This window comes from Sander vitreus, chromosome 20 (assembly GCF_031162955.1).
Source record: "Sander vitreus isolate 19-12246 chromosome 20, sanVit1, whole genome shotgun sequence".
Lineage (NCBI taxonomy): Eukaryota > Metazoa > Chordata > Actinopteri > Perciformes > Percidae > Sander > Sander vitreus.
Window position 1 is genome coordinate 9,893,046 of NC_135874.1, and position 25,778 is coordinate 9,918,823.

Sequence of the window (25,778 nt, forward strand, 5' to 3'; positions counted from 1 at the left end):
CTTATGTTGACAAAGTGGACGCAGATATAAAAAAAACTCTGAAGGCAGTCGTAATATTTACCTAGAAGCTAGGCTAACGCTGTTGCGCTAACGTTAGCAAAACATCGGCGTAGCTTTAGCTAGCAGTCTAAACTTGTCTTGAGTCCGGACCTTTAACTGTCTATGTTCTGGACTCAAGTACTCCAGCCCTGACAGGTAGATATCACTTAGCTAAACAACTGAACAAGCTGCAACTTTTCTGATTGATACAATGGGAGCCTGACTCTTGCATATGACCCCAATCTGCCCTTCTTATGGCTTCAAGCCAAAACCAGCGGAGGTTATTGGCAAAAGCATGCTTCCCCACTAGGTATGTTAAATATCAGGCACACATCACTGGCTCTGTTTGTACAATTAACCACGCAACAACTCCTTGGCATTTTGACTTACGCTATGCTGCTACTACTACTAGCTACACGAAACACGTCTTCTTTCTGCCCCCAGGTTGCGTGCGCAAGCAGTGATGACGTTGCCGAGAAACCCATGTATAATGCAAGCAGCATCAGACAATGCAAACTATTAGCGATGACTTTGGTGGACATTAGCTGTGGTAGCAGTGACATCTTGTGGCCTTAGAGTTGAGTTGCATGTAACGCCTGTTCACAGTATTCATTCAACACATACATATTGGTATTGATATTGGTACCCATGTGTAGCAAAATTAATGTACATTTTTCCACAACTGTAACAAATGTTTACATTATACACAGACGAACCCAATCAAAGATGTAACCATAATCAACAAACTCACTTTAAATAAAACTGGAATCTTTATACAATGATGCACTACGTACAAATTTACAAAACAAAATACATGAGCATAGGGTCATGATAGATAGAAAAAAGTCTATAGCCATGATAGCAGCCCCTTTCAGACTGTGATGCTTATTACACAATAGAAAACAATAGTTTAATAGCTGAAAAAATCTACTTCTGCCATTAGTGGAGCAAAACATGTGACTATTGGCCAGATGGAGGCACCAAAGTAAAAACATCTTCACTTTGTGTGGCTAAAAAAGTACAAATGTTTACAGGGATTTCAAAAACATTATTCTTTATGTGAAGGAAGCTTTTTCAATTATTCTGTTCAAAATAGTCACAGAAGAGATGTCGGACCTCTTCAGCATAGCTTTGGTCAATGCTGGTTGAGGGGAGCTGCTTGTGGCTGGGCTGAGGGCTCTCTGCCTCTGCCGACTCCACCTGCCACTCTGCTTTAAAGGCGTCCCCGTGGGACTCGCATATGTTGTGCAGAATACAGCAAGCTATAATCATGGTGGGCACTACGTCCAGTCCACAGTCGTTCCTCTTGCTTAAACACTGCCAGCGTGCCCTCAGCCTCAGCAGCGCCTCCTCAGACACACGCAGCGCTCTGGTGAGCCGCCGATTAAAGAGTCGCTGTGGCTCTGTCAGTGCTGTGTGGCTGGCCCTCCTGCCCTTTTCCTCAGGATAGGCCTTCATCAGCCAGCTCTGGAGAGGGTGGCAGGCCTCACCCAGCAGCACATACCTACAGCAGACACAACAGATGGTTTTCAGTCAGTTACAGCACACACCGGAAGACTTGACGTCCTAAAGTTCAAATCTGTTTGTTAGGATAAACCCCTTGAGATGTATCCTCTTGTTTTCGAGGGGGTCCCATCATATAACACAATCATTACATGACAACAAAAGGACTCAGCATTGCAGCATTTCAGCTGTTGACTTGATTTGAAATATTTAAATCCTAAACATGATGGCCTTAAATATGTAGTGTAAAAAAGAAATGATGTATGAGATGTATGGTGTAATACAACATTTTGGACATATAGGGATGTACAGTATCTGAATGAAGTCGAAATGTCTGTTTTTTTTTTGTATTACTGAGCACAGTGAGGTGTGTGTTGTTCTACTGGCTCCAATATCTCAAAACCTTGTGCAATGTGCATACAGTATCCTAAATGCCTGAAAAATGTGACCTACTTAGTGTTAAATTGGATCCTGACTGAACCGACATGCTGTTGACTTTATCTTTACCTAAGTGGTTTTCCCATGAAGATAGGTGGCGGGGCAGGCGACAATCCACCCTCTGCAGCTGTGGCCCACAGCGATGAGTTCTGAAATATGTCTGCTGGGTCCGTACCACCTGGGAAACTGGCACATACATCCCAGAATTGCCCCCTGCCACTAACAGCCACCTCAAACACAAAAGAGACAGAAAAAGGCAAGAAGTCAAAATCAGACAACTAGTAGCAAACATGTATTGTCAGCAGCATTTGTGGTGTACTCTCTACCTGAGACAGCACTGAGAGCCAGCCAGCGGGGTTGGCATAGTCAGACGCGTTATTTGATGGGGTGATGATAGCTGTGTGGAGTGTTGCTATGGTGGCGACGCAGTGAGGAAAGCCCCAACTGGACAGGAAGAGCTGGGCTGAATCCTCCAGCTCCTGCTCACTGGGGGGGCGCAGATAAATGGAGCTGAGGAGCGCCACGATGGCGTGACACATGTCCCTAACACACCTGCACACGGTGGACTTCCCCACACCAAACAGGGTGCTGATGGTGCGGTATTCGATGTTGGATGCCAGGCGCCAGAGAGCCACTGCTACGCGTTTCTCCACCGGCAGCGCCAGGCGGAAGCTAGTGTCCTGGCGAGCCAGACGGGGCCTCAGCTTGTCACAGAGGTAGAAGAACGTCTCCCGGCTCATACGGAACTTATCCAGCCAATCAGATGGCTGGAATTCTGTCATCACCACCCGCTCCCACCAGTCAGTGCTTTGGGTGGAGGTCCAGGGACGTGTGCGGATGCGGACGTTGGAGTGGATACCTCCTGCTATCATCATCTGGGGAGAAGAAGATCAATAAATAAAGACTTACTAATTCACAGATACTAGTAACCTCTAACAAACATGAAAAACATTGATTCTAAGGCTCTATTAAGACTATCACTTGACAACTGTCAGTGCTGCAGACGTTTTTGGAAGGATCTCTCTGCTTTTGTAATTAGCTTTTTCTCTTAAATGGGAAACTGTTTTGATTTTCTTAGACTACAGCAATGAAACGAAGGACACATTCTACCTGATAAATGTTATTATACTTGAAGCCAAATTCTATATCCATAAATATAAATACACTAACAATAAGCATTTTTCCATGCTCTGGTTGGGGAAAAACAGTGGCCAGGTTGACTCAGTGGGTAGAGCAGGCGCACATGTACTGAGAGGTGTATGCCTCGACGCAGAGGTCCAGGGTTCGAATCTGACCTGTGACGATTTCCTGCATGTCTTTCCCCCCCCCCCCCTCTCTCTCTCCTTTCTCACCTAGCTGTCCTGTCAAAAATTAAAGGCGGAAAGGTAAAAGTAAAAATAATTTTCAAAAAAACAATTACAGTGTGTACAAAAAAGATGTCAAAACATATACCGGTATGCATATGTCTTTCATTTATTCTGTGCCTTTTTGGTAAGACCTACAGTATGCTGCTTTACTTTATCTTTGTTGTTTGTAAAACTGCAACTTTTCTGGTATTTTAGGCATAGGGTTGAAACAGAAAATGATCTATGATGATGATGAATCTATTTATCATGTCAGTGGGGAAAAATGCCAAACAATCTGTGATTCTCAATTGTTTGTGTTTTACATGATAGCAAATTCAATATATTTGGGGTTTGGGTTGTCATTTGAAGACATCACATTGGGCTATGGGAAATTGTGACGAGCATTTTTTTTTTAAACTACTTTTTATGACATTCTTCATAGACCAATCAATCGCTTAAAATTGAGATTTTTACAATCCACAAATATGGTGTTTAGATATTTTACCCCAGGCAGTGTTAGCATAGCTGATATGGCATGTTAATGTAATATAGCCTACAGCAATATGTATACATGACCATGAGGGATTTGGGGGTAAAAATTGGGACAGAAAGGGAGGGACTGACCATGAGCATCCTCCTCTGTCTCTGGAAGAAGTACTGCCGATGCCTGATGCGTCTTTGGATCTCATTGCGCCTCTGGGTGTTGGCGTTGTTTAAGTCTCTCCTGCGCTTCAGCAACATGTAAGTCATCAGGAACACGAAAGACCGCATCGGCTCCTCTTCTTCCATTTTGACAGTTTCAACTGGGAGGCAGCACGCAATGCATTAAGTAAGAGTGATGACAGTAATGTATATCCAGCGGCTCAGGTGTTGTTACAGGTAACGCTACTAACGCGTCATTTCACTATACATTTCGCTGTAAAAAAAAAAAAAAAAAAAACTGGGGACAACTTGGGTAAATCCTAGATCGGATCTGCTAGAATGATCGACACGTTTAGCTTAAGGCATGAGGAGTGGGGATTGGTTAGCGTCAGGGTAAATAACAGGGTAAGCCAATCAGAGACAGAATAAGGCGGGCTACGAGGCACGTCCTTTGACGTCGACACGTCTAGCGGATCTGATCTAGCATCTACCGTAAACTGGTGTAGGCCACTTCCGCTTTCCTCTTCTTCTTCTTCTTATTTATTTATTTATTTAATGTTTGGGCATCTCTGCCTTTATTAGATAGGAAAGCTGAGATATGAAAGAGGGGGGAAGACATGCAGGAAAACCATCACTTCTGCATCGAGGAATAAACCTCTACATATGTGCGCCTGCTCTACCCATTGAGCTAACCCATGAGCTAACCGTCCACTTTCCTCTTCTTCTTTGAGGTTTAACTGCAGTTGACATCCACAATGTTGCATTAGCCTACTGCCTCCTTCAGGTTTTACTCCTACACATTTTCCATTCATCTTAAAGCCGGCCGGCTTTCCAGTCTAGTCAGAATAACTAAACTAAATATGCTGTAACACTTTTCCTCCTTGACTCTTATGTACTTTTAAAATTGTGCTCTCCTCTCCCTTCTTGCCTTTTCTGTGTAGCCTACATTTTCTGTATGACACAATATGCCCAGCTGTTCAGCCTCCTGGCACAAATCACAAAGATTTGGATGCTATAATGAAAAGTGTTCTGTTGAGGTTGCTGTGCCGAATTCTTAGCCTGCTTATTGTTACTTGCTCTTTCCATTTTGTTCCCGTATTTTTAACCTACCTACTTTTTTTTTTACACGTAGATTGAGTGTAAATTTCTCCCTTTGTTTCCTTATCTCAATGTTGTTGCCACATGCTAAGACACCTCATGACATGTATCACTTTTTTACATCTATAACTTACATAGGCTATCTAATATGCTCTCTCCACGTCAATCTCAGATCGAAATACACTCCCAAAAGCTCTCAACTCTGTCCAAGTTATTTCCATACAGTCTCCAATTCCCTGATGTTCTTTCTTGTGCAGAACATAGCTTTTTTTTTTTTCCACTAACACATTTCTTAACCATGTATTGAACATTTCTCCCTCTTTTCCACAAAAGCCCATCATCAGCAAACAGTGATCTTCCCACATCCATTGAAATATTTGCGCAAATATCATTTCAAAAAATTTTAAAATAAGGTTGGACCCATTTTTAACAACTTATTGGCTTGATAGCTCTAATCCTATTTTCACCTGAATAGTTCTTCCATCTAGAAAGTCCATAACTTTTAATTATAGAAGCCCTTTATTCCAGAACATGCATAGGCTTTCTCTACATTGAAAAATACCACAACCAGTCTTTATTTACTTGAGCTTTCCTTATTTCATCCTCTAAACACAACAGCCATAGTATACCTTTTCTGAATCCACTTTGATTCGCCTCTTTTCAGCTCCCTGGCATTCTCCCCTCCTCCCACACCTTGTTATACAGCAGCATCATTTCTCCAGATGTCAAACACTAAAAGATGCACTTTATTTTATCATGCATATTTCATCTTCACCAGGTGAAGTCTTGTATGTTTTAATCTAAGGCCTTTCTTAGTTCTCCCATGCTGAAACAGGCATTTTGTCCATCATCAATTATATATTTTTTACATAAAGCCTCCATGTTTTCAGATGTTGTTCTTTCTCTCTCTGCCTATTTACTTCTTCAGACAGATTATTGGAGCTATGAACAAACAAAAAGTGTTCTCATCATCTCTCCCTTTCCTTATTTGTCACAGCAGACTCATTCCCAACAGTCAGAACCGGGTAACTCCACTCCATTCTGTCCCTCCATTTATTTTGTATTTTTTTTTATCATCCCCCACACCTCTCCCCTCCCTGACGGACATCTACACCTCCCGTTGCCTCAGTAGAGCAGAAAACACCACCAAAGACAGGTCCCACCCTGGCTTTGACCTGTTGCCCTCAGGGAGGCGCTACAGGTGCATCAGAACAAGGACTAACAGATTCAAGAACAGTTTCTTCCCAAAAGCCATAACCACTTTGAACTCACACATGCACTGACTTCACAGTCTTACCCCCAACCCCCAGACTTTCTTCTACCCACATACTGTGCAATATTTAATATTTAATACTTAATACTTATACATAATATTCATAATTCTGTGCAATTTCATTACTATGCAATATCATTACTTCACACTGCATATCACACTGTATATAAAACCATATCTATCTTTATATGTTTTATATATGTATATAGCGTCTCAGAACTGTGCACCCCCCCCTTCTTTTGCACTACTTATTTTATTCCATGTTATTACATTTCTCCTACGTACATGTTGACACTGGAAAAGGAGTTGCTTTTAATCTCGTTGTACATGTGTATAATGACAATAAAAGGCATTCTATTCTATTTACCTACACCCACGATGAACCAGAGTGCTGCTGCCATCTAGTGGCTGAAACTGAGTAGTGGTTTTATTAAAATGTGAGAAATGTGTCAAATATGTCACCACTAATAAGTAACTCATATGACCATTACTCTGAAATACACATGCAAACGGGTTGCACCTTATTGTTGGCTTCTGGGACTCCAGTCCTCAAGGTTTTCCTAAAAGTCCCAAATCTTTTAGGGTTTTAAAATAACTCCAACTTTGTGCCATTCCCCCTCAGTCTCTCTGACTGGACCAGCAAAAGTTCTATTACTGTGGAAATATCGCCATTGATTTTGTGAAAATATGTTTCAAGATTAGTAATGCTTTTCCTTGGCAACTATTTGGTTTTTCCCAAATGATGTACAGATTTTTAGGCATTCTATTATGAAATGGCATGAAAAATAGTGCATAGCTGCCATAAATGGAGCTTGCCCCCGAACCCCGCCTAGGTTTTGGCTGAACCCCAAAGGTTTACACCGTCTGGCTCTGCCCCTGGAGGGCTCCGTGAGTGCAGGGTAAGGAGAAGAGAATGAAAAGCTTTTTATTTTAAATTTCTCACACCACTCTCATCTTTGTTTAACCCACCTTCAATTCGTTCTGTAAACTTCTTTCTTTGCTCCGATTTGTCAGTGTTTGGTAATGTGTGATATGAGCACTTTATTTGCATTCTCTTTAATGGCACACTAGAGATAAGAAGTTCAGATAAATAAGTGAACATTCCATGTTTATTCCCCAAAATATCTTCTGCTGCAATGTCTTCATCGGGATGGCATATGTGATTGGCTCCTGTCAAACTGGGTAACTGTTTCTAATAAATGGTTAACAAAACAATAGAAACACTTCAATGTAATGCAATGCAACGGCATGACAAACTACAGCCTCCAAGAGGACACAGCGCTCCTAATCAACATCTCTTTCAACAAAAAAGGAGGATGTATAACAGGGTTGTTGTATTGGATTGCATAAGGCGTAGAACAGTACAGATTTTGACTTTCTAATCGGAGCATTTCATGGCAAAGGCTGAACAATAATGGAAACTATCAGGATCAATACTGGTCTCAAGGAAAACATTCAGTCTATGAAAGGAAATCATTGTCCTTCACACAGCACAGTAGCTGCTTGCTGATTTTCTAATAACAGACAACAAACAATATGTTTTACAATTAGTGTTATCTTCCAAACAATGGAATTATAGGATTTAGTGTCTACTTGAGAGGAGGTTATATCTGTGAGTGTAGGTCTGAGGTTAGAGGAGGTACACAGAAGGTAATTATTTACTCTAGGATATACTTTAGATTGTTGTACATTCATAAATTATGAGAAAACAGACAAGAAACCTAGGACACAACTTTCACTCGAGTGATGAAGAGCTCTGCCGCTGCGTTCTCAAACTCCTTTGCGTCCATATTACCACCTGGGCCCCGTGTCTGTGCTGCAGCCATGGCCTGACCTAACTTGTAGGGAGAGATCTTGGCGCTGGCCTCCAGGTAGCGTATAGCCTTTACGTTAGCCTCCAGACAGGAAGTAGCTTTAGTATTAGCATTGACACAGGAGACTGTCTCACAGCCTTGGGAAGTCTCCAGGGCTTCCTTTAAGGTCCCCAGCACGGCCAGGCACAGTGCCCGCAAGGCAGGCCCTTCGTCCGGGCAGCACACTTCAGCGTAAAGCCTCTGAGCCTGCCGGATGTAGTCTGAGAAAACTGCACATGTGAGCACACCGTGACGGAAGACATCATAAGGGACTGCCTCATGGTCTTGGCAATGCAGGCGTCGAAGGAGCGGGGCGGAGGTGGAGGCGGGGACTCCACCCTCACTGCACAGGCACTGCAGAGTCTGTGTGTAGAGGCCTCCTCTTACTCCTCCTCCTCCTTCCGTCGGGCTGTCGGTGCCGGGGACATCAGGGCCTTCAGAAACCTCAGCAGGACGCCTACGGGGTCCAGTGAGGTTCAAAAGGTCGTAGGCCACACGGACGTTGTTGCTGAAGGCAGATCTGGGTTTAAAATGAGTTAGTAAAAGAAAGTTAATCATTGGTTCCTCTGTAGCAGTTAGAAAAGCTTGTCATTGATCAATGGGCCAATTAAATGTCATTGATCTCAGATACAAATATCTCAAAACCTGGGCAAATAAGACCAGTGCTACCTGTATGGTTAGATATATCCAGAGGTAATTGAGAAAATATGTTTCTTTTGTAATTTGGGTGAGCTGAACCTTTAATTAACCCATTATCCATACAGGATTTGAAATACCAGATTCGGTGCACCATTCTAATGTGATGTCCTTTATAAAGTGTTTAAAAGGTGGAACTAAGGCTTTATTAATAGGTAATGAATTGTTTACACATGCTTTATAGATCCGTTCATTAACAAGAAAAAAAACAAGCTCGCTGGCTGAGTCACTAATTAAATTAGAATTAATAGTCATTAATAAGGGTATAAAAGAGTGTATCACTTTCTGTTAAGGGTTCTTAAAATAACCTAAGTCTGCAGTTGTACATTTAAATAATTTGTTAATAAATTAATTATGGTCCAGCTGCTCTGCAGTTCTTTTAAAGAAAAAAAAAATCAAAACAATCCATTGGCCTATGTCTTCCTGATGAATAAAAGAGATACAAACACCATGCAAACACAACCTGGCAACCCTACGGTTGTTCATATTAATGGCTTAAAATTGTTATTTGAAGCATTAGCAAATCATTTATCATCTACAAGCCATTAGCTACTATGTATAAACACTATATGTTGCAGTTTGTTATCAGAGTCATTGTCTATGAAAGATTATACAGCATATTAGAATCGCCATAGATAGAATTGCCTGTATTGTTGCACCATAATCATTGTGGTCAACATATGCCTTCATACTGTGATATGGTATTGTGAGTTACTCTAACACCCATGCCTAGTCATTATCACATATTGATCAAACCTGTAGTTACACTATAGTTTTCACAGTAACACTCTAGGCTACCACAGAGCAAGAGAGAAAACGAGCTTAAAACTGACTGCTTGCATTAAAAAATCAGTCTACCAGACATCCAGGGGTGCCAAGCAAAATTACGAATAGGTGATTCCTTTAGATGTCTAGGTTAGCACAGTGGTAGACACATAGGTTCCATTAGAACATTAGAACATTAGGAAAGAGTCAGGTTTGGTTTAGGACCGTAAATCTCTGATATTTGCCCACACCTCTGGGAGTGGTGCGCCAGCCTCAGGTGCCACAGCGCCCGGTTGAGATGCTGCTGCTCCTGCTGCTCCTGCGCACCAGCGCTCAGATGCCCGTTGCTCAACTGATCCCCATCGCCGCATCCAGCTGAGCCGGTCTCTGTCACGGAGGAGAGGTTGCAGAAGTGGTCGGCTAGGAACCCGATGGGATCGTCCGATCTGGCCTCCACCATCTTGAGGATGGCCCCGCGGAGCAGTTCTCCCACCCCTGCCTGCGACAGAAACTCCCTGTCGCTGTCCGATTTGGTGGCTTTGCTCTCGGGCATCCCTGGAGGAGTAGCCCCGGACCGGCGCTTCTCCTTGTCTGCCATAGCTGATGACGTACCGTGTCGCAGCAGCGGTAGGCGGCAGCGGAAGTGATTTAATGCCGGTCGAAAGACAGGAAACGGACCAGTTATATCAGTTGATGTTGATTGTCCATACCGTAAGAAATAATTGCACTATACGATGATTTAAAACAGCCGAGAGCCCCAAAACAAAAGACGTGTCTACTGTCTACAAAATCACTCAGCTCTGTTGGTCTGGTTGCTAGGGACGCTGTCTCACGGGATTGTGTGCGTCAGGCGTCAAGTAGTCCGTGCAGGGGCGTGCGTAGAGATTCTGAACCCGGATAGGGCTGGGCCCCTGTAAATTCCCTTTCCTCCCACTCCTCCTCTATTCTACAGTTTTTATTTGATAAATTGAAGAATATGGAATAAACATGAAGCTGAAGTGTACTAAAAGTTGTGTTTTAGTGGTGCATAGCCTTATCTCAAACATGAAATAACCAACCAGATGTCATACAGTCCTGTAGGCTACAGGAGAAAACAGCCAGTTACTGGCTGTTTTCTCCTGTTGGTAATCTAGCCTTGTCCCACTTGACATTAAGCCGACTGGATAATTTGTAGGTCTTCTCTACCTTTTATACTACCAACAATGGCTCCATGTGTGCATTAGAGCTTGACATCATACAATACCTGAGATTCAATAACAAAACATACCAAACCAGAACTTGTTTCCGATATCTTACTTTGAGGATGAGGTATATGTAAGTTACCGTTCCTAAATTTGTCTAAACACAAGAAGAACTGTGCCCAAATACAATACCAATAAAATGTAGCATTTCAAATAAATCAGAATCTGATTAAAGAATAGATGTAAACAAATTACAATTTACCAGATATTCAGTACCAGCACACCAGTTTTTTTATACTCGAGACACATTTTAGTCAAAACTAAATCATTGACTATCTGCTCTTTATTTGTCATTTCTCATTACCATGTTTTTATATATAGTAGTGTCATATGCTTGTCTTTACTATAATAGCTATTATCGATTCACGGAAATAAAGCACATTTGAACTTGAGATGGCTCAATAGGAGGAAAGGTGAAAAAGACCAACACAAAAATGAATGCCTCAGATATGTTAAGTTCAAATAATATGTAAAGGTTTATTGTATATAGCCCATGTTACTCAATGACAAAATAGTCAAAACTGCATCCATGTTTTAAAAAATGTATCTTCAAACAAAAACGTATGGATAGCTACAGTAAAGCAGTGATAAGACAATAACACAAAATACAGTAAGTTAAAAAGATGACCCTCATTCATCAAACAACAGATATTGCTTCATCGTTAGTTTTTTCACAGCTGCAAGATTAGTATCACATTTGCTTGTTAAACATATGGACCTATGCCTAAGAACTATACTGTACAATTGTATTCCACATATGCATTGCACCTGGATAACTTCTTGACTATATTGATACAAACAAAGATGCATTTACTTTATATATATTTGAACAAAATAGCCTGCTTTGAACAATGTTCCACTGTGTGGGGATTAATGTAGTCTAGGGGCTTCATATTAGGCCTCTGTTGTTGCTCAGTAGCTATAGCAGAACTGCATGTATGACATGTAAATGTTGCAGCACCACGCCATTGTTTAATAGGCCAAGACTTGATTAATACCTAGGATTTTAAATGCATCTTACATTAATGTCAAGTTTACTCTGCAAAGTTGTCAAAGTTGTTATTTTCGCAACGATAGATCAATAAGGGCCTTTGTTCTTGTTATACATGGTGTCTATTGTACTGCCAATTGTATTGTACGATTGTATTAAGTTTTAGTTCCATTTTGTTTCCAAAGCAGCCACATTGCCATTGATGCCAGAGGTATGTGGATGCAGGAAGTTTCTCTGCAGCTTGTGCTCCAGCAGCATGTGGTTCTGAGGAGGAAGGCCAAGGCACGCTCTGAAAAAGACAAGGAGGGAGATTGTACTCAACTTCTTCAACAAAACACAAGACTTTTACACCTATATGCAACCCTTAAACGTGGGGAAAATGTGTGGTAATGCAATCTAGGTAATGAAACCAAAGCCTTGTTCAAACCTCATGATATTTAGTATGCAGGCCCTCTGGCGGAAAAAGGCGTTGATGACCGGTGTCCCTGATGGGACCAGGGGGGCCTTGCAGAGGAAGGAGAGCACTGCTAAGACACTGTGGAAAGACAGGAAGTCCTCCTCCCCCTGGGGTCGGACAGTCACACGCTGACAAAGCTCTGTCAGGATCACCAGGTCCAGGATGATTGGGCTGGCTAGAAGAGAGTCCTGTTGCAAAGAAAGAAAGATGAGGTGACAATGGTGCAATAGAGGGAGAAGGGGGTGGCTAAACACACATGTCTCAATAGATAGAACTCATACAACATAATGTAGTCCCTTGCACATGCAAGAATTGCATTTACCCTATAGCAGTGTCTTTCTAAACATTACCACTAGGAGTCCCCAAATCAATTTTTTTTTTTTTTTTTTTTATTCTACACATTAAGGATTTTAATGCCAACTACACTGATGCAGATCCAATGACACCCCACTGTTTCAAGTGTTGTTGCTGTTGTTGAATCAATGAGTCAACCACTTAGGGTGAACTTACTAGGTGTTTTAGTTTTTTGTAAATTCAGCATTTATTTGCTAGGAAAGAACATCTGAAATGTACATATTTGTTTGCTTTTTCCTTCTTACAGCCACTAATGTAAAGCATCTTTGTGTGACTGCAGAATCTTTCAAAATTATTTTTGGTAGCTTAAGTTGTTTGTAGGAAAATGGGAAAATCCCAGGGAGAAACTGGTGCAGTAGATCAGTTTTTCAGCCAGATAACCGGAATAGATGTTAGGACTGATGGTGGACTAAAGCAGCTAGGAGAGTGAAACATGAAACAACTGTGTCAATGACATGAAGATGTCTCTTTAAATTAGCTCCACGACTTGTTAAGAACAATTAACAGTAAGCTCTGGCACTCCCGAGCCACTTCCTCCACAACTACTGTCAGATAAAAGAGAAAGGTTTTGAACGTTGAGTTTAGCAAGCAAGTAGCAGTCTGGACTCTCACATTGAAAATTGTTCTAATAGGCTAGATGTTCCTGTTTCAGTTACATGTTTTACAGCAACAGAACTACTACGGATCACTGACCTCACAGGTGTTGTGCAGTGCGATGGTATTGGTCCCTCCCATCATTATTTCAGATGTGTATTCATCCATGGCACGCTTGCTGTCTCCCACATAGGGGACATACTTAATCACCACCTGAAATAACACCCAGAGACAGTTAATGAGTCTGACCAGTTGTTTTCAGCAAACGTCCATAAGGAGCTCATTAACTTTCTGTGTTTGAGTCACTTACACAGTGGTCAGGTTTTTCTCCAGGCTGGTACAATATGGGGTTTGACTGGACCATGTCATCCACCACGTTGCTCTTGGAGATCTCTTTGGAGCGGAACTGCTGTGGAGCCGACAGGTTCTTCCCATCATTGTTGCCGAGGTGATTGTAGCTGACAATGGCGGTCGGCTGTCAAGGGGAAGAGGAACTTATTCAAATGTCTTTGTTCAGAAAATACATGGTACTGTAAGCTTTAAGTTGGCATCTTTATTCTCTGGTAGGACAATCACAGTAGGGTGGCTGTGGCCCAGAGGTAGAGCGGGTCGTCCTTCAACCACAAGATTGATGACTTGGTTAGATCCCCGGCTCCCCCGGCCGCATGTCAAGACACTGCATCCTAATCTTAGGTGGGGTTAAACGCAAAAAATGGAATTTCACTACATTATACTATAAGATTGATTGTGCCAAATAAATGTGTGAATAGAAATGTTTATTTCTTCTCACACTGTTGCTGTTGCTGAGGCTTCTTTCACTTTTTCCTTAAACAAACCAACAGTCTAAGGATAGAGGGTGATGTATGCTGTACAGATTGTAAAGCCATTTGAGGCAAATTTGTGATTTTGGGCTATATAAATAAGTGATTGACCTAACTTAAGTTGTTAAATAGTATATTCCCATTTGATGCTTTCAAGTGTAAAATACAATTATGGGACCAGTATCAGTTCCTCATTTTAATGGACTAATTCACACTTTAATTCTGGTCTTAAATAGGAAAGATTGTTCTCAACCCCCCTATTTTAGTATTCTTAGCTTGTGTTTCTTTCTTAGAAACACAAGCCATGTGTTCTTAGCCATATTAGTAGCGACTCAGTCTTATTAGTATCAGATCATTACTTCATTGATCCCCCCCCTTCCTTCTATCCGTGCATTCTTTTTCTTACCTTGATACCTGAGCTGACCAGAAAGTCCACCAGCACTGACTTGATCTTGGTCTGACCGGATTTGAAGTCATCTCCTCCAATAAACACCCCTTTCTGCACGGCCAGCTCTATGACGCCTGGTACAAAAGTGTTCTGCGGGGAGCCGTTGATGTAGGCACAACCCTCCAGTATACTGGCCACTGCAAACAGAGTGGAGGGAGAAATCGCTGCTCCAGCCTAATGGATGTAGTAAAAACATAACTAGGTCAAAACCTATTATATGGCTGGGGCGTGAATGGTCAATATGCCTTATTGTGGCCAAGTTGTTATAGGGATAGTTAGTGGTGGTGTCTATGTGAATTTAAATATTACATTGTTATCTCTGCAATTGTGCTGTTACAGCAAACGTTTCGGAGCGTCGTTTAGTTTTTTCACGTGCAAGCAAATCTTGCAAGAAAATACACTGATAATCTATTATATACAATATCGACGACATTACATATGATATAATGGATCTGATTCTGATAAATGATCAAATTTGAATCCCATGCTCGCCAATGCTTTTACATTTTCTGCTCCTCTCCCTGCTGTTCTTCTGGAGTTTTAATTACCCCGATTTTTACATGATGAAAAAAATCAAGACCTGCCCATCCAGTATATTTATTTAGAAATAGCTAAGTGTCACTGCAGGTTGTGATTCATTTGTCTGAAGCGAGATCGACAGAGAGGAGCAGGCACACACACACACACACACACACACACACGCAATGTGTCCAATAAAGTTTGAAAAGGCAATGGCCAATGGGGAAACACCAACACTGACATCATCATAGTCATTCGACAATGACTGGAACATCCTCACTCAGTGACAGAGAGACAGAGGGACAGAGTTTTGGGGTCGTAGGACTGGTCCTACGATCCTATGGTCCAGCCAAAAAGAGATAATGACCGTTACTGAGTGTATAAATATATTACAGCTTGACTCACAAGGTCCACATTTACCCTGATACTCTCTCCACATCATCTCTATAGCACATTCCTATTGCCCACTTCATGCCTATCTAAAATCGAGCTATTTGCTAAAGATCATAAGTCTGTGAAATAGACTATTATTGTTGCTGACAGTAGTACAAGCATGCTGAAGACAGGAGATAAAATATAAACTCACCCATGAGGGACAAATCATAATTTTCTAGCTGACTCATTATGACATTTCATTTACAAATCCACAGTGAAGTGCTAGCAGAGCTAATCTTTTCATCCTCTTAGCTTTATTCATCACTAAATGGGATGGAGGATTACTGTTTGGTCCTCAGCATTAGAAAGAAATTAAAGTTGAATTCATGACTATCGACCAAAATCACAATTTAGGTTGGTTTCTAGGACAATTAAAGTTAATATAATGTCTACTGAAACCAACTTAAGGTTTTGCGTCTTTAAAAAGATACACTTCGAACCAAATTCTTCACGGCTCCTGCTCTCACCTGGATTGCAGCTAGCAGGTTCTCTGCAGTGTCATGGACCCCCGGTACGATATCACAGAAGCGCTCAGTGTTGGCGGTCCAAAGAACAATGATTTTGTCCACATTACTCGACTTCTGGAAGTCCCTTATGTCAGCTCTGATCTGCTCTACCTGGAAGACAATTTACGCTTTAGATCAGATTAAAAATAACATATAAAACACAACCTTAAATGAAATACATAGATGGAGAAGAGACTCCAGTTATCATAAATCTGCTAGTCAGTAGAACAAGTATTACCTGCTCCGCCATGCTCCCAGTAAGGATGTTGTCCGCCCGACTCTCTTGGTTCGCAGCAATGAATTCTGGGATACTGATTGACGGTCTGGGTTTCATGCGGCTCATGTGTGGCTGCAGTTGCTCTTGTAATGACCAGTCAAACACCTGAGCTCTCTCCATCGCGCTGCCAAGATCCATTGAAGAGATATCCCAGCCTAAAAACACAAACAAAACAAAAAGGTGCTGAATTCCTTTTGTATCTCTCATTTTCCAGAACTTACAGTGCAGGGGTGAGTCATCGCTTACATCTTATAATAGACTAAAGCAACTCTTTAAATACCTTGCCTGTTTAAGCTCTGCCCTTATGAAGTAACAGACTAGACTGCATCAGAGGACACCATACTGTAGAAGCACATCTCTAACCATCTTCACCTCATGAAGAGAATCCCCATGAAGCTGCCCTGGGCTCAGATTTTCCTGCTGTTAACACTGCTCTTACTTCACTTGCCCTCTTTAAGGAGAAATCTGGCGCAAAATGAACCTAGGGGTTAATAACACATTTGTACCGAGTTGAGCGTTCTACCAGTTTTAGCGCAAACCGCTAATTAGCTTATAACGCTAGTCGTCAGGGCACTGGTAAAGTCAAAAGAAATCGCCATTTCTATACCACTAACAGTCAAACGACGAACGCCGTGCTTGATTTATGTTACTGGTTACATGGTGTTCGACTGATCGTGAATGTTTTCCCAAGATGGCGCCTGCCTGTATACGCGAACGGTACTGTCTTTATAAACTATGTTTTTAATAAACTGTCTGTACACTTACAAAAGTTGTCAATGCTTCGGTTTACATATAGGGACCCTCATTATGCTACCGTGGAAGTGTGGTACTATTTTGAGCCTTGTTAGTGGTATAGAAATAGGGATTTCTTTTTACTTTACCAGTGCCCTGACGACTAGCGTTATATGCTAATTAGCGGTTTGCGCTAAAACTGGTCACATTCGATTAGCATGAAAACATATCCCAGAGAACGGTCGACTCGGTATAAATGTGTTATTAACCCCAAGGTTCATTTTGCGCCAGATTTCTCCTTTAAAGTGTCTTTTAGATGAAACGGTCAGGCATACTGGACTGCAGGCTGCAAAGTGCGTTTACCACTGCGACCACCAGCAGCCCTCATCCTGTCATGTTGCTTATACGTCAGCGGAAGAATTTGCCTGAACACAGAACTAGTGTCAAAACAATGCTTTATATTACACACACACTTCTCAGTTTCTGCACCAGAGGTTAGACCTTGATCATCTGCAACTGCCCATACCATCAAAGACTATATCATTAGGGTGCACCATGGGTAGGAAGTCACAGAGGGGCACGTTGACCTCGCCCTCAAGGTCTGATCCCAGACAAATAGTAGACGCCTGCAAGAGGGAGCCGAAGTAGTTTGCTTTCTGAAGAATTTGGGAGAAAAAGAAGAAAAAACACTGTGATTTCATTCCCTGTAAGTCATGTATAATCTTTGGTGGGTTTAAGGTTTATTACAAGTATATTAAATCCTTTAAATCTGAGAAAAATGGCTGAAATGGAAATCACAGGAACCAGCTCATAAAAGTAACAATGTATGCCCATATAAGGGGAAATCCTCAAGACCAGAGTCAGTTAAGCCCTTAACACTCTAATGAACATGTCAGCATAACCATCTTATAATGAGTTTCTACCACTGTATTTAAGGACAGTGGGCTATATTTATAAAATATGACAAAGAAGGTTCTCTATTAGCTCCCTAGTGGTAGGCTAAGGTTTTCACATCAAAGTATAGTTTGTATTTTTTTAAAGAGGAATCGTTGTGGTGTTTGCATGTTTTAGCTGCATGCTTTATACAAGGATGGTCATTCCAAGCAGTTTCAGTGGTATGCAGTCATTTCAGTGCAATATGGAAAATCAACTTGCAGAAGGTTGCTTGAGAGGTTTACATATTCAAAGTTAGATACGTTACTGTCAAAGGGAAAGTGATTTGATATTTCACACTATACTGAAATTAATGTAAACCGGCAGCTGATAACATTTTGAATTTATTGAAAGGATTGCCCCCTGAGATGTAGCATCTCATTTTCAAGGGGGTCCTATATTCACTATTTGTTCACTCTTATTCACTATTTGTATGAGTGTACAGACGTGTTTGTGTCACTCCACCCACCTTCTCTCCAGTCTTGGTTCTCCAGGTGAGACCGAGCTTATTGGCCAGTACAGCTGCTGTGACTGTGGTCCCGTTGTTGCCTCCCCAGCCAACCAGCATCACACCCAGCCGGGGCACACGTCTCTCTGTACGAAATGTCAACTCGGTAGTGCGGGGGGTCACCTGTTGTTTATGGAGCAAAAATTAGAGGGAGACTGTACAGATGACACACACAGACGCATATGTAAAAAGAGCTGTATGTCAGAAAGGTCCACTTACTGTGACCGCGTTTCCCTCTCTGTGAACTGATGTGGTCTGGTAGGGATACTGAGACACAATGTGTGTATCTGTGTACCTCACATTTGGGCTGTTGATATGAACGTTGACAGACATGGCTGCAGAGACTGGGAAGAGAGAAAACTGAATTTGTCCTTCCTCTGTAGGTGGAAATGGCACTATGGGTAATGCATTTCCTCAACAGGTCACAACATGTTACCACATTGTCTTTTGAAAAAGGAAGAGCTACATTGTCCCTGGTCTTGCCTTGTCATGGTCAGGTGTGGTCATGCCTAACTTAACTGACAGAACTGTATTTTCTTAGCAATTCCTGCCAAACCATATTGGGCTACTTCTGTCAAATAAAAACGGAGAAACAGATAAGTTAACAAATGAATCGTTTATATGAACCTAAACTAAACCCGGAAAACCCCCTTACCTTCAAGGTTTGAGTTTTAATCTTGAGTTTTGTAGGGGTATAAATTTACAACGTTCGGGTCGGAGATGAAATAAAAATAAAAAAAAATAAGGCCGAAGTACGCACTCTCATCAACAGGTATAGTTGGTGCAATATTCTAGTGCGTAGGCCTACCTGGTGGCTTGGTGGTGAAGTGCAGCCATACTGTCATTCACGAGAGAATATGCTGCGTACTGCGTAGTTCTTCTGGAAAACACGTTTCTTTTAGCCATTACCATTTACCACTTACCTCGTAAATAGCCTACTAATTGCATATGCATAACTATGTAATATATAAAATGCATGAGCTGATTAGAACAATGGTTGTTGGCAATGCATTAGCGACCCCCACAGTTGCATGATTTTACTGCTTTCATTAATGCTAAAGCATGCTTACCTTCTTCCACTTCAAGTAAAAATGTATGTCAGTAACTTCGCTTAAATGAAGCCGGTCCCGGGGTGTCTCGCTGATAAGTAACTTCGCTTAAATGAAGCCGGTCCCGGGGTGTCTCGCTGATAATTCTTCGCCTGTTAAACTGGAAAGTTCCAGTCCCTTCCTTCGGAAGATGCCTGTAGTGCTTGTACGAGTGCGCAGTGCTCTCAAATGATGAGTATAATCATTTACGTACGGTCGACGTATTCAGTGCAAGTGCCAATCAGACTGCTCAGTCCCTCCTCTTACATAACACGCGAGGATGGAGAGGCTTGAGAACCGTTTGCAAACAAACCAATAATTCGCAGAAAAAGGGCTGGGTGTGTGCCCAGTCAGGTTCCCTCTGGGAGGGGCAGCATTCCTGCATAAATATATCATTACTCATGGTCGAAATCACAAAATTCAATAGAGAAGGACGAACAACAAATTGGAGAAGTGTGGCTAAAATATTTGCCCTATTGCAAATGTCAAAAAGTTACAGTTGGTGCTTTAAGTGCTGAACGAAACCCCTTTATACAATCAATCAACCAATCAATCAATCAATCAATCAATCACTTAGCTAATCAATCAGTCAATTGTATTTGTCACAAGGTATTTACATTTGATACAATTACAGTGAAATGTAATTCCAACAGCTCCTTCAACTTGTGCATGATTCATTATAAAATGTAGGGTGGAGGGGGTGTGTGTGTGTGTGTGTGTGTGTGTGTGTGTGTGTGTGTGTGTGTGTGTGTGTGCAGTCAGGCGAGGCAGTGTCCTCATTCCACAACTGTCATGTCTGTCCATTCAGTATGGAGCTGGAGAAAGGAGGCTTAGCTTATTTTAGAATAAATACTGGGAGAGAAACAACTAGTCTGGCTCAATCTTAAACTCTAAAACTCACTAATTAACACATTGTATCATTGTGGATGGATAAAATGATGTTCATAAACAACCACAAAAACAACCACAAACTGACAGATTTAATTCTTAAACAGTGTCCTCATTTAAGATCCTAGTGGCCTGAGGGTAGAAGCTCCTCCAGAGCCTCTCAGTGCTGGCCTGGTGTATCCGGTACCTTCTACCGGACCTCAACAGGGACAAAAGGCTGTTACCCAGGCGGTTTGGATCTTTCATGATTCTCCTAGCATTTTTGATTGCAACATCTGGTGTAAATATCATTTAGGCAGGGTAGGGTTCAGATGATCAAACCACTTTCTGCAGGGCCTTGTAGTCCTGTTCAGTGCCATTTCCGTACCAGTTACCCGTCAGGACGCTCTCAATTATGCAGGAGTAGATATTCCTCGGTATTTAAGGGGATCCCCGGAATTTCCTCAGGCGTCTGAGGTGAAACAGTCTCTGGCTTGCCTTTCTCACCACTCAGTAGGGTCAGAATGCAGCATCCAGGTCAGACCCTCACTGATGTGAACACCAAGGTACTTGAAGCTGTCCAGCCTCTCCACTGAGGACCCGTTAATATTAAGGAGGGCGTAGTTCCTTCTCTGCTTCCTTCCAAATTCCACTATCATCTCTTTAGTCTTGCTGTCATTGATTAGTAGCTTGTTGCCCCACCCAATAGCCAGGCCTGCACTGCAGCCACAAATAAGGAAGATAACAAACATAACCTGTTTGTATTGACATTATGTAAATATAACATGGTAAGGTTGGTGTGTAGCTGGATTGTTGTTGGTCACTGGTAACTGATTTTCGATATTGTTTTCTATGTGCAATATACAGTATGCCTATACTGTTGTTTGTTCACTTATATGACCTACATTTTTTTTTACTTTCTATTACTTTGACAATGCTATTAGTGGTTACAGTAGCCTAGTGCACATTATAGGTGGAATCTTTGTTAATACTAAAATATTCATAAAGTTGGTTTCAGGTGGCTACAATCTGGTGGACATAGAGCTGGGTACCGAATTCAATACTTTTTAGGCACCGACCGAATTGCCTCTAAAGTATCGAGTATCGAAAAATGCTTCGCCATTCAATACCCAATTTCAATACCTAAGGAGTAAACCATCAGCGTCAGTGAGCCAATAAGCACTCAGCATGCTTCTACCAAGATCTAATAATGCTTTTGATTAGCTGACTAACGTTACACGTTATGGAGGCAGGCAGGAAAAACTCTACGTTACGCACAGAGACGAGGCTCACGTAGTAGGAGCTAAAAAATGAATCAAAAGATTTGTGCCGTAATGTTGTAATTCATTTTTTTTTTTTTTTTATAAAATTGGTATCGAAGAAAGTATTGTTTAGGAACTGGTATGAAAGTCACGGTATTGGTATCGGTATCGAAGATTTTTGAATGATACCCAGCCCTAGGTGGACATAAATCCCTGGTTATTAACCGTAGGTACACTCCTAACTGAACACAGGCCTATACATTTCCTATTTATCTTATGAAGACTTGTGTGATGTATACACAGTGTTTAGATAGCAATGTGTGGGACCTGAACATGTAACTGACAACTAGTGTATGCTCTACCTCTAATAGCAAACAATCTGGAGAACCAATATCTACCGTATAAACAGAAGGAAGCTGATAAGCAGGCAAGTGGTGAGATCATAGGAAAGGAGGGAAAAGTCAATGGGGACGACTAGTGGACAGGTGATGTATGACATGGTCTCTGCAACGATAACTTAAAGGGATATTTCACAGTTGGAAAGAAGAATATATCTTTAAATTGGGTCACTTATGTAGTAGAAATGTGAACTTTTCTTTTAAATTGGTGGCTTCTAGGCCGAGAAAAGGCAGAAAATGTGTTTTTGGCTCATTTGGATGAAAGACACCAAGTCCCAAAATGCACTTGCTTCATTGCTTTAGAGTCCACTCCCAAGTCACGCCTACCGTTTACAGACAGACAGACAGTGAGACAGTCAACTCAACTCAAGTGTGTTTTATTGTCATTTCAACCATATACACGAAACATCGTTTCACCGTGGCTCAAGTGGTGTTACACATTTAAAATATATAAAAACGACATTATATAAAAACAACAGGCTACATTTAGTGCACACATATTATTATCTCCGTAAAGTCGGCATTTAACAGTCACAAACTCCACCAGCGGTTAGCAGTTAGTTGGATACAAGCACCCCATTTCTGCACCAGTCCGTGTTAACACAGCTCACCTCCACTAGTCTTACCCGGCAACAGAGCAGCAGGCCTGGTAGCTGGATAGTCCGGTACACTGTTGTTCAGCCATGTTTCCACAACAACAAAAACACAGCAGTCTCTGAACTCGGTGTTGGGAGTTTCGTTGAAGTTGGATGTAGTCCAGTTTGTTGTCTAATGAGCGGACACTTGCAAGCAGGATTGATGGAACAGGTGGCCGGCTAGCGTTAGCTTTCCACCTAGCTAGCCAGCGTTGGTCGATGCCAGCTAGCGGCATCGACCAACACCGTTGGCTGAGGTGCTGGTCTCCGTAGCAGGCTAAGCTCGCGTAGTGTGTAGAGTATTCCGTCTGTAATAAAGTTTCCTGCATATTCTCCGATCTGTACCAATGTATCCCGGTGGTACACATGTGCGGTAGTTTGAATGCACATAATTGTTGTAAAAGTTTGCTGCTGAAAAGACTAGCCTGTTTAGCGAAGCTTCAAGATGGCTGACACTCGTTTTGCTTCGGCAAGCTTCGGGTAAAGACAACAGTCCAACCCCCTATGGGCGGGTTGAAAACATGTGGAAGTAGCTCCTACTACTGGCTGTAGTCCATTGCCTCTGGGCAAAAAAATCTTCCGATGACGCAAAAATCGTCGTTTTCTGTCATCAGAAGATTTTTTCCAGACCCACAATACAAAGAACTTAGAATTCCTGCACTATTTGTTGGCTTTTTTTTTTTTATTACTACAATTGAATCAAATTATAGCTATTAGCTATTTGTTTTGCTCTAATAAGAGGAAGAAAGGGAGAAAAGTGTGTTGGGAACAAACAATTAAATTGTCATATTATCTTTGAAGGACACAGATTATCTACTCCTCTTTATAAACAATATAATTTGTTTTACAACAGTATTTTGCTTTTTAGTGCCAGTTTATCACAGTTTAGTTGGAGCAGGGAAATAATCTTGGACACCCATGTTGATACCATATACTGGTTTATGCATTAAGTTAGTTAGTTAGTTATGTTTCTACTCTTTGACAGTGCTTTTCTAGGATGAGACCATAGGTTCCCTGACTTTTACTAAACAGGGAACATTTTATCTCCACTATGCTTTTAGATTTTGCCTGCAGGTTTTTTATCTATCAAAGTGACACTAAACAGAGAACTGAACTGTCAGCGTAGAAGAAGACCTCTACATTCCTCTGCGATAAGATACTGAGTGGATCAGTTGGATATTGTCAGACAACTTGTAATCATGGTAACTCATGACGTAACCTGACCTCTTGCCCATGTATTTCAAACTCCAGCTCCACGTTTGTAACGCAGGCTTTCTGTTTATAAGTATCAGGGTACTTTCTCAGACTCGGACATCCATGGGTGAGATCAAGCCAGCACGTCAAGCAGCACCACCAGGACTCCAGCTCAGCGGAAATAATCAGTTTTTAAGTTCAATAATTTCTTTTCATTCATTCCTTAATAGTTAATTTTATGAATTTTGAAAGTTTATAAATAATATGTTGTCAGTTAATCATTCAATCTGTTGCTAAGTTAAACAAGTCATTTCATTCACAGTGTAAATAATATAAACAATGTATTTAGCAATTACGTTACTTAGATGTATTCATTATTTCAACTTCATTCACTCAATTTAATCTTTTTTGTAAGATAATTTTGTGGGCATTTTAGGCCTTTATTTATATAGGACAGCTGAAGACATAAAAGGGGAGAGAGAGGGGGAATGACATGCAGCAAAGGGCCGCAGGGCGGTGGCCACTGCGTCGAAGAGTAAACCTCATGGGCACTTGCTCTACCAGGTGAGCTACCCAGGCGCCCAATTTAATATTTTTAAATATACATTTTTGAAAAATAAATATTCTTAATATAAACATTCATTTTAAATATAATTTGTTTATCCAATAGAGAGAGGAGCCTGTCCATCCTCTCCTCTGCCTTCCCCTGCAACCTCATGTCTTCATTCCTTTTAAGATTGGCCTCTCTCTCTCTCTTTCTTATGTGGCCCTGGCCGGCTTTCCTCCTCTTCCTCCTCCTTCTCACCCTCTGCTGTACTTGGCCCTGATGGTGTGTCCTCAGGGATAAAGGCAATAAGGACAGGGGGTCTGGTGGAATGCCACCGTCCCAACACTTCATCCTCATCATGAGGAGAAACCACAGCCAAGTTGCAGCAGTCGGTGTCTCCTGACCCTAGAACTGACAATGGTAGTTAACAACAACAACAACAACAACAACAACATAACAAATTTCAGCAAAAGTCTTTAACATTTGCATGAATAAAACAAATTTAAAATCCCATGTACATACTTTGTATGTATTACAATTTATGAATTGTAGTCAGAGGGAGTCAGTTTGTCCTGCGGGCCCATTTTCTCCAGAAACTAATCACAGAGAGAAGAGAAAAGAAAGGGGAAACACCAAGGGGGTAAGCTTTGCTTCAGAGCTCAAATCTCCTATTTTGATGCTACAAAGCGATCACCCGACGTTAGCATTCCATTGACTGCCATTCATTTTGGCGCCACTTTGACAGCGAATAACTTTACAGCTGAAGCGTTTAAAGACTGTATTTGTCCATTGTTTATTTCTAAAGAAACACGACAATGTATAAAAGGCTCCATTACCTTGTACCTCACATTATGGCTCCGTAGTATACATTTTTGTAAAAATAGGCTAACGATTGTGTCATAACCACGCAACTTACTGTCGTATAGTAGAGGAATTACCATATAGTACAGGAGAAGCTCGCAGGCAGTTTGGACTTACATTAGCTGTTTAAGTTTAATTACCAATGTTAACTAGCATTTTAGTTAGCAATAATTAGCCTGTGTCCATGTTATCTCCTTACATATACCTACGCTCTCCGTCTCTGCAAGATTCGGAATGATTGAGATTTCTCTTGGCACAGCTACCAGAAGACTTACAACTTTCAGACACGTTGCTCACGTCACATTTACGTCGTTTCTCTCAGTTGGAGGCTGCGCAGTAACGCTCAGCGCTCACCGGAAAGTGCTTCTAAAGGCCTTCACTGGTCTCCGTCCAGAGCAACGGGATCCGTTGGTTCATTCTTATATACAGTCTATGGGAAACACTTATCACTGATGTT

At 41.5% G+C, this 25,778-nt stretch overlaps 3 protein-coding genes across 5 annotated transcripts; all 3 read right to left on the reverse strand.

Annotated features, from left to right (window-relative positions):
• Nucleotides 1–790: 790 nt before the first annotated feature.
• Nucleotides 791–4,257, reverse strand: LOC144535526 (uncharacterized). The gene is made up of 4 exons (XM_078278057.1): nucleotides 3,951–4,257; nucleotides 2,307–2,855; nucleotides 2,050–2,210; nucleotides 791–1,543 (listed from the first exon to the last, which is right to left on the reverse strand). The coding sequence occupies exons 1-4, from the start codon at nucleotides 4,113–4,115 to the stop codon at nucleotides 1,114–1,116; spliced, it is 1,305 nt and encodes a 434-aa protein (XP_078134183.1). The 5' UTR covers nucleotides 4,116–4,257; the 3' UTR covers nucleotides 791–1,113.
• A 3,090-nt stretch (nucleotides 4,258–7,347) lies between these two features.
• tpgs1 (tubulin polyglutamylase complex subunit 1) lies at nucleotides 7,348–10,510 on the reverse strand. The gene is made up of 2 exons (XM_078277336.1): nucleotides 9,905–10,510; nucleotides 7,348–8,712 (listed from the first exon to the last, which is right to left on the reverse strand). Exons 1-2 carry the CDS (start codon nucleotides 10,249–10,251, stop codon nucleotides 8,061–8,063), a joined length of 999 nt encoding a protein of 332 aa, XP_078133462.1. The 5' UTR covers nucleotides 10,252–10,510; the 3' UTR covers nucleotides 7,348–8,060.
• An 836-nt stretch (nucleotides 10,511–11,346) lies between these two features.
• Nucleotides 11,347–19,804, reverse strand: LOC144535253 (inositol-3-phosphate synthase 1-A-like). 3 transcript variants are annotated; one of them, XM_078277604.1, is made up of 12 exons: nucleotides 19,540–19,804; nucleotides 19,278–19,346; nucleotides 18,689–18,813; nucleotides 18,431–18,592; nucleotides 17,555–17,684; nucleotides 16,258–16,451; nucleotides 15,981–16,130; nucleotides 14,518–14,733; nucleotides 13,601–13,765; nucleotides 13,390–13,503; nucleotides 12,313–12,530; nucleotides 11,347–12,174 (listed from the first exon to the last, which is right to left on the reverse strand). In XM_078277604.1, the coding sequence occupies exons 2-12, from the start codon at nucleotides 19,312–19,314 to the stop codon at nucleotides 12,048–12,050; spliced, it is 1,638 nt and encodes a 545-aa protein (XP_078133730.1). In that variant the 5' UTR covers nucleotides 19,315–19,346; nucleotides 19,540–19,804; the 3' UTR covers nucleotides 11,347–12,047. The 3 variants fall into 3 exon arrangements, with proteins under 3 accessions (XP_078133730.1, XP_078133728.1, XP_078133731.1); XM_078277602.1 differs by having other exon boundaries at nucleotides 19,278–19,349; XM_078277605.1 differs by lacking the exon at nucleotides 19,278–19,346 and having other exon boundaries at nucleotides 19,540–19,802.
• Nucleotides 19,805–25,778: the final 5,974 nt, after the last annotated feature.

Excerpts from the sequence above, each read along its gene's own strand:
- tpgs1 (XM_078277336.1), bottom strand. The coding sequence starts at position 10,251 with ATGGCAGACAAGGAGAAGCGCCGGTCCGGGGCTACTCCTCCAGGGATG. Across the intron at positions 8,713-9,904 it reads CTGGCGCACCACTCCCAGAG|ATCTGCCTTCAGCAACAACG; the intron begins GTGTGGGCAAAT and ends TTTTAAACCCAG.
- LOC144535253 (XM_078277604.1), bottom strand. The coding sequence starts at position 19,314 with ATGACAGTATGGCTGCACTTCACCACCAAGCCACCAG. Across the intron at positions 18,814-19,277 it reads CTTCACCACCAAGCCACCAG|TCTCTGCAGCCATGTCTGTC; the intron begins GTAGGCCTACGC and ends CTCTCTTCCCAG. Across the intron at positions 14,734-15,980 it reads ACCTGCTAGCTGCAATCCAG|GCTGGAGCAGCGATTTCTCC; the intron begins GTGAGAGCAGGA and ends TACATCCATTAG.
- LOC144535526 (XM_078278057.1), bottom strand. The coding sequence starts at position 4,115 with ATGGAAGAAGAGGAGCCGATGCGGTCTTTCGTGTTCCTGATGACTTAC. Across the intron at positions 2,856-3,950 it reads GACAGAGGAGGATGCTCATG|ATGATGATAGCAGGAGGTAT; the intron begins GTCAGTCCCTCC and ends TCTTCTCCCCAG. Across the intron at positions 1,544-2,049 it reads TTCATGGGAAAACCACTTAG|GTATGTGCTGCTGGGTGAGG; the intron begins GTAAAGATAAAG and ends TGTCTGCTGTAG.